At 43.5% G+C, this 17,036-nt stretch overlaps 1 protein-coding gene across 1 annotated transcript in view; it reads left to right on the top strand.

Annotated features, from left to right (window-relative positions):
• RELN (reelin) overlaps nt 1-17,036 on the top strand; it is a 389,713-nt gene that overhangs the window by 349,609 nt on the left and 23,068 nt on the right. Inside the window, exons 52-60 of the mRNA XM_087722293.1 lie at nt 1,205-1,419; nt 3,645-3,822; nt 6,067-6,242; nt 7,944-8,050; nt 8,826-9,068; nt 11,440-11,615; nt 12,851-12,924; nt 15,320-15,481; nt 16,758-16,915. Of these exons, the coding sequence (XP_087578419.1) occupies nt 1,205-1,419; nt 3,645-3,822; nt 6,067-6,242; nt 7,944-8,050; nt 8,826-9,068; nt 11,440-11,615; nt 12,851-12,924; nt 15,320-15,481; nt 16,758-16,915 (1,489 nt within the window). The remainder of the gene's footprint in view (nt 1-1,204; nt 1,420-3,644; nt 3,823-6,066; nt 6,243-7,943; nt 8,051-8,825; nt 9,069-11,439; nt 11,616-12,850; nt 12,925-15,319; nt 15,482-16,757; nt 16,916-17,036) is intronic.

Below are 17,036 nucleotides of genomic sequence, written 5' to 3'. Positions count from 1 at the left end.
GCCTTCTGGTGCTTCGGAAAATAAATTGAACCCCTCCAAATGACCAGCTGGGTAGGGGGTGGCTCGGTGGTCATGTGACCGGGTGGGCGTGGCCAACTCAACATCACTCACGTCGATGGGCGCTTCACCTTAGCTGTTACAATGTAATAAGGGTTAACCGGAGAGGCAGTTTCTGTAAGCAGGGCAATAAAGATTAGGCTATAAACAACACCAGGATGTTTCCTTCCTGCCTTCCTTGCAGGATTAGCCCTGTAAAGTGGAAGAAAACGAAAGGAGATTTCTTCCAACCACCGGTTCTCCGAAACTGCTTAGAAAGTTAACAACCGGTTCTCCCGAATAGGTGCGAACCGGCTGAATCCCACCACAGAATGATGGGCTAAGTTCACGGAGTACCACGTGGAAAGATATTGGGTGATATAGGCTAGCAGTGTTCACTAATTGTTCTGACCTAGGCTTCCCAAAAGCAGGAAGCCGACTCCTCGTCCCGATTAAAAAAAACACCTCTTTTTAGTTTACAGTGAATTCCTCTCCAACAAAGTCCTGGTCAACAGTCTTTCATGAGATTTCACAACCACAGACCTTTATCAAGATTGGAGAGCTGCCAGGCCGATATCTTCTAAACGCCATGCTGTAGCAGCAATTACTTGGCAAGAAGTCAGGAACAGATCTTCACCCAAATGAATTGAACTAATTGTCTCCTGAAAACTCCACTCCCCCTCTGCTCCTCTTTATTCCCTATGGGAGGGGCCATTCACCGTCCACCTGTGGCTTTACTCCCAGGTCGACCCTTGTTCCTTAGCTGTTCCCTTCTCATGGCAGCTTGGTGCATGCGCACATTGATAACAGGCTCCAGCTGTTCTTCTGCCCCACTGATTTCCAACTCTGAAGGCAACTGATAACTGTCAGACAGCCCTGGCCCCCTCTCTGCCTCCGAAGCAGAGCCCTCATCAGAGCCTTCCCCAGACTCCAGGACTGGACCATGTTCCCCCCCAACCTCCTCACTGTCTGAGTCTGTCACCAGCCCTGTTGGCCTCTGGCGGAGCAGCCCACTAATTCACCGATGGTCCCTCATTTGAACCTTGACCTACAAATATTCTCTTCCGTTGAATTAACATTGTTTTTTAATGCATTAAGATCTGAATTAATTTTCGCTGATTTTTTTTTTTAAAAAAACAAAATGCATTCGTGTTTTTGCACCCCTTAGATTTCCGTCGGATGTAAAACCTCTGAAAAAATTGCTCAGAACCAAGTCCACGTACAATACTCCACCGATTTTGGCGTGAGTTGGAGATACCTCATCCCTCAATGTTTGCCTGCCGACCCTAAGTGCTCGGGGGCCGTTTCCCAGCCCTCGGTCTTCTTTCCGACCAAAGGATGGAAAAGGATAACGTACCCATTGCCTGAAAACCTAGTAGGAAAGTAAGTAGGAAACTATACTTCAGTGGCTAAGACGCTGAGCTTGTCGATCAGAAAGGTCAGCAGTTCGGCGGTTCGAATCCCTAGCGCCGCATAACCGAGTGAGCTCCCGTTAATTTCTCCCAGCTTCAGCCAACCTAGCAGTTCAAAAGCATGTAAAAAATGCAAGTAGAAAAATAGGAATCACTTTTGGTGGGAAGGTTCCGTGTGCCTTCAGTGTTTGGTTGTGCCGGCCATATGACCACGGAGACGTCTTCGGACAGCGCTGGCTCTTTGGCTTTGAAACGGAGATGAGCACCGCCCCCTAGAGTCAGGAATGACTAGTACGCATGTGCGATGGGAACTTTTACCTTTATAATTAATTATCAAATAGAGGCATGGCATCATAACAAGGGAGGGGGGGGGCCTACAATGTACCGAAGAAGGAGAGATTGGAACATTGTGTAAATGAGTTGAAAGTTTTCGCGTTTCCAAAAACTCTCCATCCGTTGGTTAAAAGCCAGAAAACCGGGACCGGAAATACTGAAGGGCTGGTTTTCCCATTCAAGTAGTCCTCGACTTACAACTGTTCATTTAGTAATCATCTGAAGTTACGGCAGCACTGAAACAAAGTCACTTATGACCATTTTTCACATTTACAACCATTACAGCATCTCCGTGGTCACAAAATTTGGACACTTGGCAATTGGCATGTACTTATGACGGTTGCAGCATCCCTGGGGTCATAGGATCGCCTTTTGTGATTCACTTAACAACCATGCTACTAATTTAACCAATGCAGAGATTCACTTAACAAATGTGACTAAGAAAGGTTGTTAAATGGGGCAAGGCTCGCTCAAAACAGCTGTCTCGTTTGCCATGGAAATTTTAGGCTGAGCTGTGGCCCTAACTCAAGGACTACCTGATTTAATTTCCCTTCAAAAATTTCAACGGAGACAAATTCACCATTTTCAATGCAATCCTTTCTTTTTAACTTGAACTCTATCTTGCAAAGTTTTCCAGAACTGAGAAAGCATATTTTCTAGAAATCGTGGCCTATAAATCGTGCCATTTATATTTACTATTTATATTGACATTGGAAGTGCTAAACAGAAATACAATAATACAATACAATAGCAGAGTTGGAAGGGACCTTGGAGGTCTTCTAGTCCAACCCCCTGCCTAGGCAGGAAACTCTATACCGTTTCAGACAAATGGCTCTCCAACATCTTCTTAAAGACTTCCAGTGTTGGGGCATTCACAACTTCTGGAGGCAAGTTGTTCTACTGATTAATTGTTCTAACTGTCAGGAAATTTCTCCTCAGTTCTAAGTTGCTTCTCTCCTTGATTAGTTTCCACCCATTGCTTCTTGTTCTTTGTGGCAACCCCTGAGATATTGGAAGACTGCTATCATGTCTCCCCTAGTCCTTCTTTTCATTAAACTAGTCATACCAGATAACAAAACGGTTCCTGCAACCGTTCTTCATATATTTTAGTCTCCAGTCCCCTAATCATCCTTGTTGCTCTTCTCTGCACTCTTTCTAGAGTCTCCAAATCTTTTCTACATCATGGCAACCAAAACTGGATGCTGTATTCCAAGTGTGGCCTTACCAAGGCATTATAAAGTGGTATTAACCCTTCGCGTGATCTCGATTCTATCCCTCTGTTTATGCAGCCTAGAACTGTGTTGGCTTTTTTGGCAGCTGCTGCACACAGCTGGCTCATATTTAAATGGTTGTCCACTAGGACTCCAAGATCCCTCTCACAGTTACTACTACTGAGCGAGGCGCCACCTATACTGTGTACCTATGCATTTCGTTTTTCTTGCCTAAATGTAGAACCTTACTCTTTTCACCCTTGAATTTCATTTTATTAGATAGTGCCCAGTCTTCAAGTTTGTCAAGATCCTATATTAGACAAGATATTAGAATAAATATAATAAAATAAATATTAGACAAGGTTTAGAAATAAAAGGCGTGGAAAATTTTTTAAAAAGGAAAATATAAATTGCAAGCATTTGCAGATGAACCATTAGAAACTGGGCCCAAGGTGGTAGGAAAAATGGAAGAACACGGAGAAGTTGCAGGATTGTAAATAAACAAAGAAAGAACTAAAACGAAACTACATTTAACTAAAACTAAAATTAGTTAAGAACCTTACAGACAAACAGAAAAATGAATTGACCCCCCCCCCCAAAAAAAAAGTTGTGTGTAATAATCTCAGCTTCTTCTTCTTCTGTTTTCTTGCAGTCCAGTGAGATTCAGGTTTTATCAGAAGTACTCCGATATGCAGTGGGCCATTGACAATTTCTACCTTGGGCCTGGTTGTGTCGAAAACTGCCAAGGCCATGGCGATTGCTTGCGAGAGCAGTGCATTTGCGACCCTGGATACTCCGGGCCGAATTGTTACTTGACCCATCCTCTGAAGGTACTTAAAGAGCATTTGGACCACGGAAAGCAATGCAAATAAGCTAAATCTTTGCACTCAAAGTAGTATCATATCACCATGATGGCGAACCGATGGCATGCGTGCCCGAAGTAGCACACAGACAGCCATGTCGCCTGGCACATGCGGCGTCACCCGTTCCTCTTCTGGGTTTGTGGTGCGCATTTTCTGCGTGCCGCAGTCTCAGTAACCGGAGGAGCTGGTCTTCCATTTTTCAGCACGAGCATGCGTGCTGGCCAGCTGATTTGGGGCATGCATGGCAGTAACCAGAAGACTCGCTGGCCAGCACACATGCACGGGCCGGAAACCAGAAGTTTATTTTCCGGCATATGCATGCCCCCTGGGCATCTCCTCTTCCCGGTTGCGGCCCAGACGAGCGTGCGTAAAGTGCTCCCTTTTCAGCGTGCGGTGCTGAAAAAGTTCACCATCAGCGGCGTATCATGAACTATTATAAAAGCATTGTGAGGGAATGTAATGAGGGGGCAGATTCCCAGGAGGGAGGGACTGCATTCCAGAGAAGCTGGCGGCTCCCCGGGGGAGGGCCTTCTCTGTTGCTGCGCCGGCCCTGTGGAACGATCTACCCGCTGAGATCCGGACCCTTACCACTCTCCCGGCCTTCCGTAAAGCCGTCAAGACCCGGCTGTTCCGGCAGGCCTGGGCTTGTTGATTGATATCCAGCCCCACTTAGATGGTATGGATGATGTGGAATTTTAATATTGTATTTTTTATTTTTAAATTTTAAATGTCTCTTTGTCTTGTTGTGAGCCGCCCAGAGTCCCAATGGGAGTGGGCGGCATACAAATTTTATTAAACTTGGAAACTTGGAAAGTAAGAGGCATCTCAGCCCCAATATTTTGTGTGAGAGAAAGAGGGTGGGGACGGGTCCTCCCTAACAGTACAGAGTATATTGGAGATGCAGATAGTACAGTCTGGCAAGATTCTGTCTGTAGATGCGAAACGATAAGGAACAGCTTGGAGGAATTACCACCTGTCATTCTTGGTTTGGGGTCTGACTAATATGTATTTAGGGACGTGGCGGCTCAGCAGTTAAAAACGCTGACCTTGTCTGCAGGGAAGCTGACAATCCGGGTTCGATACCCCAGCACCATGCAGTGGGCCGAGCTCCCGTTCCTGCCCCAGTTCCTGCCCACCAAGCACTTCGAAAGCATGTAAATGCAAATAGATAAATAGGTACCACTTTGTTGAGAAGGCAACAGCGTTCTGTACACCTTGGCATATAGTCATGCTGGCCACCTGACCATGGAAATTGTCTTCAGACAATGCTGGCTCCCTCAACTTAGAAATAGAGATGAGCACTGTTCCTTAGACTCCAACACGACTGGAGAGGGGAAACCTTTACCTTTTAAAATGCATTTGGATTACATTTCTGCAGAAAACACAACTTTATTATTCCAGAATCTATTTCGGGAAGAGAAGGGAAGGAAAGGGGAGGGAGGAAAGAAGGGTAGGAAGAGGAATGAAGGAACTGTATTTTTGTGGCATAGAATGGGGAGAAGGGAAGGGAAGAGAAAGGAAGGGAAGAGAAGGGAGAAGAGAGGAAGGAAGGAAGGAAGGAAGGAAGGAAGGAAGGAAGGAAGGAAGGAAGGAAGGAAGGAAGGAAGGAAGGAAGGAAAGGGGAGGGAGGGAGGAAGGGTAGGAAGAGGAAGGAAGGAACTGTATTTTTCTAGTATAGAATGGGGGAAGGGAAGAGAAGGAAAGAGAAAGGAGAAGAGAGGAAGGAAGGAAGGAGGGAAGGAAGGAAGGAAGGAAGGAAAGGGGAGGGAGGAAAGAAGGGTAGGAAGAGGAATGAAGGAACTGTATTTTTCTGGTATAGAATGGGGAGAAGGGAAGGGAAGGGAGGAGAAGAGAGGAAGGAAGGAAGGAAGGAAGGAAGGAAGGAAGGAAGGAAGGAAAGAAAGAAAGGGGAGGGAGGAAAAAAGGGTAGGAAGAGGAATGAAGGAATTGTATTTTTCTGGTATAGAATGGGGAGAAGAGAAGGGAAGAGAAGGGAAGGGAGAAGAGAGGAAGGAAGGAAGGAAGGAAGGAAGGAAGGAAGGAAGGAAGGAAGGAAGGAAGGAAGGAAGGAAGGAAGGAAAGGAAGGAAAGGGGCAGGGGGAAAGAAGAGTAGAAAGAGGAATGACGGAACTGTATTTTTCTGAACATTTCACCTGAAAGAGGAAAACAGCCCATCAGCCTATATTTTCATATCTTGCAATCCCTCACCAGACCTTCTTGAAGGAGCGTTTTGACAACGAAGAAATTCGCCCTGATTTATGGATGTCCCTGGAAGGCGGACTGGCCTGCCTGGAATGTGGGGTCCTGGCCGAGGACACGGCTCTATATTTTGGGGGACCAACAGTGAGGCAGGCAATGACTCAAGACCTGGACCTGCGGGGCGCAAAGTAGGTCAGCTTACCTCATAGAGGTGAACGTAGCTCATCCGTTTGAATGACGGTTAGCGACCAATAATAACCATGGTGTGACTCCGGAAGGCGAAGGGGACGGTGCCACGGGGCATAAATCTTTCATCCTTAAAATTTCGACTCAGGAAGGAAGGGAAGGAAGGACTTATTTCCCCAGCTGACCACATCCGTCAGCTAGCCTCGTGGAAAGTTATTAATAATTTAATAAATTACCCACCCTTCCGAAGCTGGACCATATATAATTCATCTTGTTGAAGGTTGCTCTCGCTGCAGCCCTAAAGTCTATGCACTTTTTAAAATTATCTCGGTTGAAAGGAGTAGCCTTTAAATTATGCAATCCACGGATGGATTTTGCCCCCCAAAATTGTTCTGACCCAGCTCCCCAAACACGACAAACCCTCTATGTTTAAATAAATTATTGCTTTATTAGGAGCACCAGCTATCTTATCTCTCAGTTTATCTCTCAGGCTAACAAGTCCGTCTGGCCGGAAGATGAATAGTTGTCTTCTACATCTATTCATCTCCGCCCACTGCCTTTTATCCGCAGAGCTAGGGTGGGGCTTCACTAGCAGCGGTGGCTCTTCCATCCCAAGGACCGGCCCATAGATTTCCACTGCTCTCCTCTCCTCTGCCACATCTATCCATCTCTGCGCCCTGCCTTTTATCCCCAGAGCTAGGGTGGGGCTTCACTAGCAGCAGTGGCTCTTCCGGCCCAAGGACCGGCCCATAGATTTCCACTGCTCTCCTCTCCTCTGCCACATCTATCCATCTCTGCCCCCTGCCTTTTATCCCCAGAGTTAAGGTGGGGCTTTGCTAGCAGTGGTGGCTCTTCCGTCCCAAGGACCAGCCCATAGATTTCCACTGCTCTCCTCTCCTCTGCCTTCTGCACATCCCCAGAGCTAAATTGGGGCCTCGCTAAGAGTGGTGGCACTTCTGTCCCAAGGACCAGCCCATAGATTTCCACTACTCCCCTCTCCTCTGCCTTCTGCACATCCATGCATCAGGCATTGGGCCCAGCTGTTCCTCCTCTTCCTCATCAGCCACCTCCAGTCCTGGGGGATGTTGACTCTCCATCTGAGGGCTGATGGACAGCCCAGCTCCGCCTCCATCTCTCTCTCTCTCTCTCTCTCTCTCTCCCTCCCTCCCTCCCTCCCTCCCTCCCTCTCTCTCTCTCTCTCTCTCTCTCTCTCTCTCTCTCTCTCTCTCTCTCTTTCTAACAGCTCCATTCCTTCTTCCCTCTCGGACTCTCAGATTGCCTTGATGCTGGCCCTGACTCCCACACCTCCTCCCCCTCCCCCTCCTCCTCTTCCTCCTCCTCCTCTGATTTGGCTGCTGGGGGGGGCAGTGGCCAGCAGGCCACACCAAAAATGCAATAAAAGGAGTAAATTGTAGAAGGAAGGTTTGGAAAAGGCTCCATATAAATAGCTTTTGTAGATGGCTGATCTAGTCTAGCTCTAATCAAACATCGAGTTTCTGAAATTCACTTTTCCCACAATAATGATATCAGTGTCTAGACATCAAAGTAGGAGTTTTAACGTATTTAAGTAACCCACGAAGTCTCAGGCTGTGCTCCATGAGTCCCTCATGAGAAAGGGAAGTATCCAGAACTTAAACCCACATGCAGTTTCTTCCAGCACATTATTAAAGTATATACTTAGTGATGCATTTTTTTAAATCCAGGTTTCTACAATACTTTGGAAGAATAGGGAGTGAAAACAACATGACCACTTGTCATAGACCAACATGTCGAAAGGAAGGAGTTCTACTGGATTACTCAACAGATGGAGGCAAGTGATTTATATGATACCTAACTGTTCTGACCCTCTCCTCCATCCAGTAACGAATGCCGAGACAAACTTAAATGGAATGTCCTTTAATAACAAGACACCAAAACCTCGGTGGCTGAAAGCCAAGCAAAACAAACAGATAAGGACCTTGGCAGCAACTCAGACAAACTCAGGCAGCAATAAACACAGATAAGGCTTGGCAGCAATCCAGCCTGCCAAGCTCTCAGTACTGTCCTCCGACATTCAATCCTGCGTTGACTTCTGCAAAGAGGGGCGTGTGCACAAGTAGCTTTTTATAGTCTGGAGAGGAGCCTAATGACCACCAGCTGAGTGCAATCACCTCCTGTAGTTGTGTAATTGTTCCTGACGCCTAGTAGCTCTTCGATGGCGTGCATCCAGGAACAACTCACTACTGGCCTCTGGCTCACTCTCCCTTGTCTCCTCCCCACTGGTCCAAGGCTCAGGTGCCTCCTGGTGGCCAACCAGCCTCTCTGCGCTCTGCTCGGAGTTGGAACCCTGTTCAGGGTCCTCCACATCCTCCAGAGCCGACTCAGAGGGCTCCTCGCTGTCGGAGACTGGTAGCAGCTCCAACGGCACCTCCTGGGCCACAACACCTAACAAATATTTCAATTAGTCTAAAATTCTCATTTTATAAAAGGGCAGCCCACATCACAAATCAGCTGTTCAGAACTCCGCAAGGAATCTCCGACATTTATTAATTCTTTCTTTCAGACATGTATTAATTCTTTCTTTATCTTGAACCAACATAATATAGGAATATCGTGGACATTACTACATGAGATGGATTATCAGAAATATATCTCCATCAGGCACGATTATATTCTGCTCCCAGAAGAGGCTCTGACCAACACAACTCGACTACGCTGGTGGCAACCATTTGTAATTAACAACGGCATTGTTGTTTCGGGGTTTGATCGTGCTCAGTGGGCCCTGGATAATATACTGATTGGCGGAGCAGAAATCAATCCAAGTCAACTGGTGGACACATTTGATGATGGTAAGAATCACATAGTGAATTAATTTCTTACCCAAAAAGTTACTACGAGGGTGCGATGGCTTAGCAGTTAAAGACGCTAAGCTGACGGCCCAGGTTCGAGACCCGAGCACTGTGCAGATGGGGTGAGTTCCCGTTCTTGCCTCAGCTCCTGCCTGGGATGGTTTTCACTTACCTTCGCTACCGGTTCATACGCGCTCTGTGCACGCATGTGCCCGGCCTTCTGTGCATGCGCTTTGCTAAAAAAATGTCCCTGAATAGGATGAAATAGAATCAGGGCTGCTGGGCAGGTCATATCTGCGTGAATTGGTCCGAACCGATAGAATACCATCTCTGGCTCCTGCTCACATAGCAGTTCGATAGAATGCAAATGCAAGTAGATGAATAGGTACCACTTCGGTGGGAAGGTTACTGTGTTCCATATAGTCATACTGGCCAGAAGACCATAGAAGTGTCTTCTGACCACATGGGCTCCTTTGGCTAATAAATGGAGATTAGTATCGTCCCCTAGGGGAAACATTTACCCTTTTTTTAGTGCCAGAAGATTAGATTAGATAGATAGATAGATAGATAGATAGATAGATAGATAGATAGATAGATTATATATATATATATATATATATATATATATATATATATATATGTATGTATGTATGTATGTATGTATGTATGTATGTATGTATGTATGTATGTATATATATATATATATATATATGTGTGTTTTTATTTATGCTGATAAATAAATAAAGGAAGACATTTGGGCATACCAGGGGTTGTGACTTTAAGTATATATATATATATATATATATATATATATATATATATATATATATATATATATATATATATATATATATATATATATATATATATATATATATATATATATATATATTGATGATAGATAGATAGATAGATAGATAGATAGATAGTAGATAGATAGATAGATGATAGATAGATAGATAGATAGATAGATAGATAGATAGATAGATAGATAGATAGATAGATAGATGGATGATAGATAAAGTGAATATATTGTTAAGTGAATCTGACTTCTCCATTGAGTTTGCTGGTCAGAAGGTTTCAAAAGGTTATTATGTGACCCCGGAACACTGCAACAATCATAAATATGAGTCAGACGTCAAGCGCCTGAATTTTGATCATGTGACCAGGGGGATGTCACAAAGGTCGTAAGTGTGAAAAATGGTCATAAGTCATATTTTTCAGTGCCATTGTAACTTGGAATGGTCACTCAATGAATTATTGCAAGTCAAAGGATTACCTGTTCATAGTCCACGGACTGTTGATTGATCTAAAAATTCATACAAGGATTTGGATGGTGAATGTAGAGAACTCCGTTATCCTTTTCTGATATTGTAATAAAATTCTTCTTCTCCTCTTGTTTCTCAGCATCTTCAATTCTCTGAATTAACACCCCATATTTACAAAGAATTGGATAACTGGGAAGATAGTCTTAATTATTTATAACTAGCTGATAACCTGGCGCTGCCCCGGTATTTATTTATCCCAATTCTGTATTACACAGGAAAGGCTATTACCATGGCAACTCCACTGCACTGTACAGTAGAAGCCATTTTAAGGCAGTACAGTAGAAGCCATTTTAAGGCAAAACACGCTATATCTTAACGAACACCCCCCCCGAAGGACATTAAAGGTGTCTTACCCCCACAGTATTTTTTTTCCACAGAGTAAGTCATCTGTGTAACAAGTTTGGTTGAAATTGCTCAAGGCATTCCAGAGTTATGCTAGAACACACACACACAAACACACACACATATACAGAGTGCCATTTTTATATATATAGAAGATTTGACCACATTAGATACATTGCGTTGCCTATCATCTGCCCCTTACCTCCACCAGACCGATTAGATCGCACAGAGCAGGCCTCCTCCGAATTCCATCTGCCAGCCAGTGTCGACTGGCGACTACCTGGAGGAGAGCCTTCTCTGTGGCTGCTCCGACCCTCTGGAACGAACTCCCCGTGGAGATTTGCACCCTCACCACCCTCCAGGCCTTCCGCATAGCCCTTAAAACCTGGCTGTTCCGACAGGCCTGGGGCTAAAGAATCGTTGCCCCTATCTCGAATGGTATGATTGTTGCGTTTTAACTATGTATTGTTTTTGTGTTGTTGTTAACTGTCTGTATCCCTCTTCCCTTGAGTTGTGAGCCGCCCTGAGTCCCTTCAGGGAAAAGGGCGGCATACAAATGAAATAAAACTCAAACTCAAACTCAAACCCTTAGGCTTTGGAGGATGCTTATATATCCTGAATATACAAACACGTTTTAACGATTCTGTCTATGTTTGCATCGAATAATTCTCTGCTTCGTTTTCACTCCTTGATCTTAACAGAAGGGATCTCCCACGAAGAAAACTGGAGTTTCTATCCAAATGCAGTCAGGACGGCGGGATTCTGCGGTAACCCCTCCTTCCATCTCTACTGGCCAAATAAGAAGAAGGATCAGACGTATAATATCTTGTCCTCCCGCGAGCTCATTATACAACCTGGATACATGATACAGTTTAAAGTAAGAAGGCATTTCTGCGCATTCGGAGTAAAACATCGACTTTAATCAGAATTGTCCTGAAACTCTGATCGATGTTCAAGTGATTATCCCATATTTACTATACGTTGCTTATTTAGAGTTTTTGGAATTTACATGAATGCATCGAACAATAATATCAAATTAAGATGAATATGCAGATGGTGGGTCAAAAGAGTATCTAGGGCAGTGTTTTTCAACCACTGTGCCGCGGCACACTAGTGTGCCGTGACATAGTGTAAGGTGTGCCGTGGGAAAAACACCCGCCGGGTGTTTTTGCCTCGGGACATCTCTGTGTCCCGAAAGTTGCTTTCGGGACACAGGGAGGCCTCTATTAAGTCCCTGCGGCCCCGCGTTTACTTTAAAAACGCAGGGACCGCCGGGAGGTAGCGCACGCAGGGACGTCACTGACGTCCCATGCGTGCGCCCATAGCAACAATCGTGGAGGATTCAAGAGAATTACTTTATATATAGTCAATATAGGCACAGAGTTAAATTTTTTAAACATTTTCTAATGGTGGTGTGCCTCGTGATTTTTTTCATGAAAAAAGTGTGCCTTTGCACAAAAAAGGTTGAAAAACACTGATCTAGGGTATCTTGGGCCTATTTATTAGATTTTTGTCCTGCCTTTATTACTTTATAAGTTAACTCAAAGTGGCGACCATACCTAATACTCCTTTCACTTCCTATTTTTCCCGCAACAACCCTTTGAAGTGGGTTGGGCTGAGAGAAAGGGATTGGCCCAAAGTCACCCAGCTGCCATTCATGGCTGAGGCAGGACTAGAACTCAAAGGGGCTCAGTGCCTAAGACGCTGAGCTTGTCTATCAGAAAGGTCAGCAGTTCGGCGGTTCGAATCCCTAGAGCCTGGTAGCGGAGTGAGCTCCCGTTACTTGTCCCAGCTTTTGCCAACCTAGCAGTTCGAAAGCATGTAAAAAGTGCAAGTAGAAAAATAGGGACCACGTTCCGTGGGCGTTTAGTCATGGCGGCCACATGACCATGGAGACGTCTTCGGACAGCGCTGGCTCTTCAGCTTTGAAAGGGAGATGAGCACCGCCCCCTAGAGTCGGGAATGACTAGCATGTATAGGCGAGGGCAACCTTTACCTATTTTGGAACAAACACACGCAATGGTCTACTATCAGAATGGACAACGAGAACAAATTGTTCCAAACCGAATGACAAAACTGAAGAGGAAACGCATTTCATTTTAATCATTTCAGATTGTCGTTGGCTGTGAAGCAACATCTTGTGGTGATCTCCATTCGGTAATGCTGGAATACTCTAAGGATGCTAGGTAAAATATGAAACTTATGGCCGCGATTGAAAATATTGTGGACTTGAAGATTCGGAATACCTATTTCACAATTATTTAACGCTTGTGTAAATATAAATGTAACTGTTTGATATGAATGTAAAATCTCCCTTGATTCAAGTTCTATTGTTGGAATTTATAAGCATGTCTTGTTTATCTAGTTGAAACAATTAACCAGTGGAACTGCTTGCCTCCAGAAGTTGTGAATGCTTCAACACTGGATGTTTTAAAGAAGATGTGGGATAAACATTTGTCTGAAGTGGTGTAGGGTTTCCTGCCTAGGCAGGGGTTGGACTAGAAGACCTCCGAGGTCTCTTCCAACTCTGTTGTTCTATTTTGTTCTCTTCTAGGATGGGATAGGATAGATCTATTCTATTCTATTCTTTTCCATATCCTATTCTATCATATTCTATTCTATTCCATTCCATTCCATTCTGTATTTTATTATTCTATTCTATTCCATTCCATTCTATTCTGTATTTTATTATTCTATTCTATCCCATTCCATTCTGTATTTTATTATTCTATTCTATTCCATTCCATTCCTTTCCATATTTTATGATTCCATTCCATTCCATTCCATTCTGTATTTTATTATTCTATTCTATTCTATCCCATTCCATTACATTCCGTATTTTATTATTCTATTCTATTCTATCCCATTCCATTCTGTATTTTGTTATTCTATTCTGTTCCATTCCATTTCATTCTGTATTTTATTATTCTATTCTATTCTATCCCATTCCATTCCATTCTGTATTTTGTTATTCTATTCTATTCCATTCCATTCTATTCTGTATTTTATTATTCTATTCTATTCTATCCCATTCCATTCTGTATTTTATTATTCTGTTATATTCCATTCCTTTCCATATTTTATGATTCTATTCTATTCCATTCCATTCTGTATTTTATTATTCTATTCTATTCTATTCTATCCCATCCCATTCCATTCTGTATTTTGTTATTCTATTCTGTTCCATTCCATTTCATTCTGTATTTTATTATTCTATTCTATCCCATTCCATTCCATTCTGTATTTTGTTATTCTATTCTATTCCATTCCATTCTATTCTGTATTTTATTATTCTATTCTATTCTATCCCATTCCATTCCATTCCGTATTTTATTATTCTATTCTATTCTATTCTATCCCATTCCATTCTGTATTTTGTTATTCTATTCTGTTCCATTCCATTTCATTCTGTATTTTATTATTCTATTCTATCCCATTCCATTCCATTCTGTATTTTGTTATTCTATTCTATTCCATTCCATTCTATTCTGTATTTTATTATTCTATTCTATTCTATCCCATTCCATTCTGTATTTTATTATTCTGTTATATTCCATTCCATTCCTTTCCATATTTTATGATTCTATTCTATTCCATTCCATTCTGTATTTTATTATTCTATTCTATTCTATCCCATTCCATTCTGTATTTTGTTATTCTATTCTATTCCATTCCATTCTATTCTGTATTTTATTATTCTATTCTATTCTATCCCATTCCATTCTGTATTTTATTATTCTGTTATATTCCATTCCATTCCTTTCCATATTTTATGATTCTATTCTATTCCATTCCATTCCGTATTTTATTATTCTATTCTATTCTATCCCATTCCATTCTGTATTTTGTTATTCTATTCTGTTCCATTCCATTCTATTCTGTATTTTATTATTCTATTCTATTCTATCCCATTCCATTCTGTATTTTATGATTCTATTCCATTCCATTCTATTCTGTATTTTATTATTCTATTCTATTCTATCCCATTCCATTCCGTATTTTATGATTCTATTCCATTCTATTATCTATCTTGGTAACACAACAAATGCAAAATTACTTGTTGCCAAGATGTTTTTGGTTTTTTTCAATTATTCAACTCCAGCTAATACAGGTAGTCCTCAGCCACAACTGAGCCGAAATATTTATGTTGCAAAGTGAGACGTTTGTTAATTCAGTTTGGGCCCATTTTACAACTTTTCTTGCCACGTTTGTTAAGTGAATCACTGCAGTTGTTAAATTATTATCATGGTTGTTAAGTGAATCTGGCTTCCTCGTTGACTTTGCTTGACCGAAGGTCGCAAAATGGGATCACGTGACCCCAGGAAACCGTAACCGTTTCACCTGTGAACCACCTGTATTGTATTTAACACCTGGAAACTCCACAAAGGGCTTCCAGTCTCTTCTGAACATACCTGATCAAGGCAAATACAAATAGAATTCTGCTGTTTTAACATCCTTAGGGTGCGAAAAGGCTTAAAGAGAAAGTAGGGAAGTCACTCAAGTGTTTTGCTGCCACTGTTTGCCAAAGCATTCTCCCCCTTCCACACCGAGCAATTTTATCTCTCTTTTGCTTTCTTTCAGATTAGATTCCTGGCAGCTCGTCCAGACCCAGTGCCTTCCGTCTTCCTCCAACAGCGTTGGATGCTCCCCGTTTCAGTTTCACGAGGCGACCATCTATAACTCTGTCAACAGCTCCACTTGGAAGAGGATAACCATCCAACTGCCGGATCACGTCTCCTCCAGGTAGCTTCCTCTCCGGTGGTGGGTTCCAAATCCCGGTGCAACTTAGCCCAGCGTCCACCACATGAACGCATGTAGCGCACTCAAGCGTACTTACTGCCTGTGACGCTGCCTGACGCTCCAGCTACTCGGCGGAGCGCCGCACAGGCACCGTACACCCCGTGCGGGGAAGCCCTGAAGAGCTCAAATACCAGTAAGGAGCACGGGCGGGTGGGTGGGCCCTCCAAAGCACTGTACCGGAACGGTACCCGGTGCTCCTGGCAGGCACCGGTACATCCATATCGGGCCGTACTGGTCGTAACCCACCACTGTTCCTCTCCGAAATGTAACCGCACTGCGCATCTTCAGCAACATATCAACCCTCACAACATTCAATGACTTTAGCTACCGTATTTTTCGGAGTATAAGACGCACCTTTTCCCCGCCTAAAGGAGCGTGGAAATGTTGGTGCGTCTTATACACCAAATACAACCATTTTTGGCCTCCCAAAGCCTGCCCCCCCACATCCCATTTTTGTGAAAAACGGGAGTGTTTTTGCCTTCCCCCACCCCCAGAAGCACTCTGCAGGCTTCAGCAGGTCTGGGGGAAGGGGAAAATGCCCCCGTTTTAGTGAAAAACAGGGATATTTTTGCCTCCTCCCAGCTTTGCTGAAGCCTGCAGAGTGCTCCTGGGGGCCGGGGAGGCCAAAATCTTTTTTTCTTACTTACCTCTTCGAAATCTTTGTGCGTTCTATACAGCGGGACGTCTTATAGTCCGAAAAATACAGGTCACAAAAGGGGATCACAGCACCCGTCGTAAGTACCGACGTCATAAATATGAAGCAGTTGCCAAGCGTCTGAATTTTGATCACACAATCATGGGAAATGCCGCAAAGATTGTAACTCTGAAAAACGGTCATAATAATTCACATTTTTTCAGGGCCGTTGTAACTTTTAAGCTATTAAGTTGTCACTGCTGTTATTAAGTTAGTAACTCAGTTGTTAAGTGAAACCGGTTTCCCTATTGACTTGCTTGTCAGAAGGTCACAAAAGGGGATCACATAACCCCGGGACACTAAAACCGTCATGAATATGAAGCAGTTGCCAAACATTCAAATTTTGAACATGCGCGACGGAAAGTGACACTTTTCGTAAGTGTGAAAAACGGCCAAAGGTTACTTTTTTCAATGGCGGAACGTCATTAAATGAATGTTTCTTAAGAGAAGGGCTACCTGTATTGGCATATTACCTGGGAGCCATGCTGACTTCCTGTCTCGACATGTGGACAATTTTATTTCTAGTGCAACTCAGTTCCGATGGATCCAGAAAGGAGAAGAACCAGAAAAACAAAGTTGGGCGATTGATCATGTCTACATTGGAGAAGCATGTCCGAAACTCTGCAGCGGCCACGGATATTGTACCACCGGTGCCATTTGTATTTGTGATGAAGAATACCAAGGTCAGATTTTTTTTGTAGATGCTCCTTTTCTCCTTTTCTCTGCTGCAGGGGTGGGTTCCTGCCAGTTCTAACCTCTTCTATAGAAGAGGTTCCACAAATCTACAGTGCCGTTTAGAACCGG

The sequence above is a fragment of the Thamnophis sirtalis genome, unplaced genomic scaffold, assembly GCF_051295495.1.
Source record: "Thamnophis sirtalis isolate CommonGarterSnake01/CBP01778 unplaced genomic scaffold, rThaSir2_p1.2 scaffold_9, whole genome shotgun sequence".
In the NCBI taxonomy this organism is placed as follows: Eukaryota; Metazoa; Chordata; class Lepidosauria; order Squamata; family Natricidae; genus Thamnophis; species Thamnophis sirtalis.
Note: the sequence above shows the minus strand (reverse complement) of the source record. Positions and strands in the feature narration are given on the sequence as shown.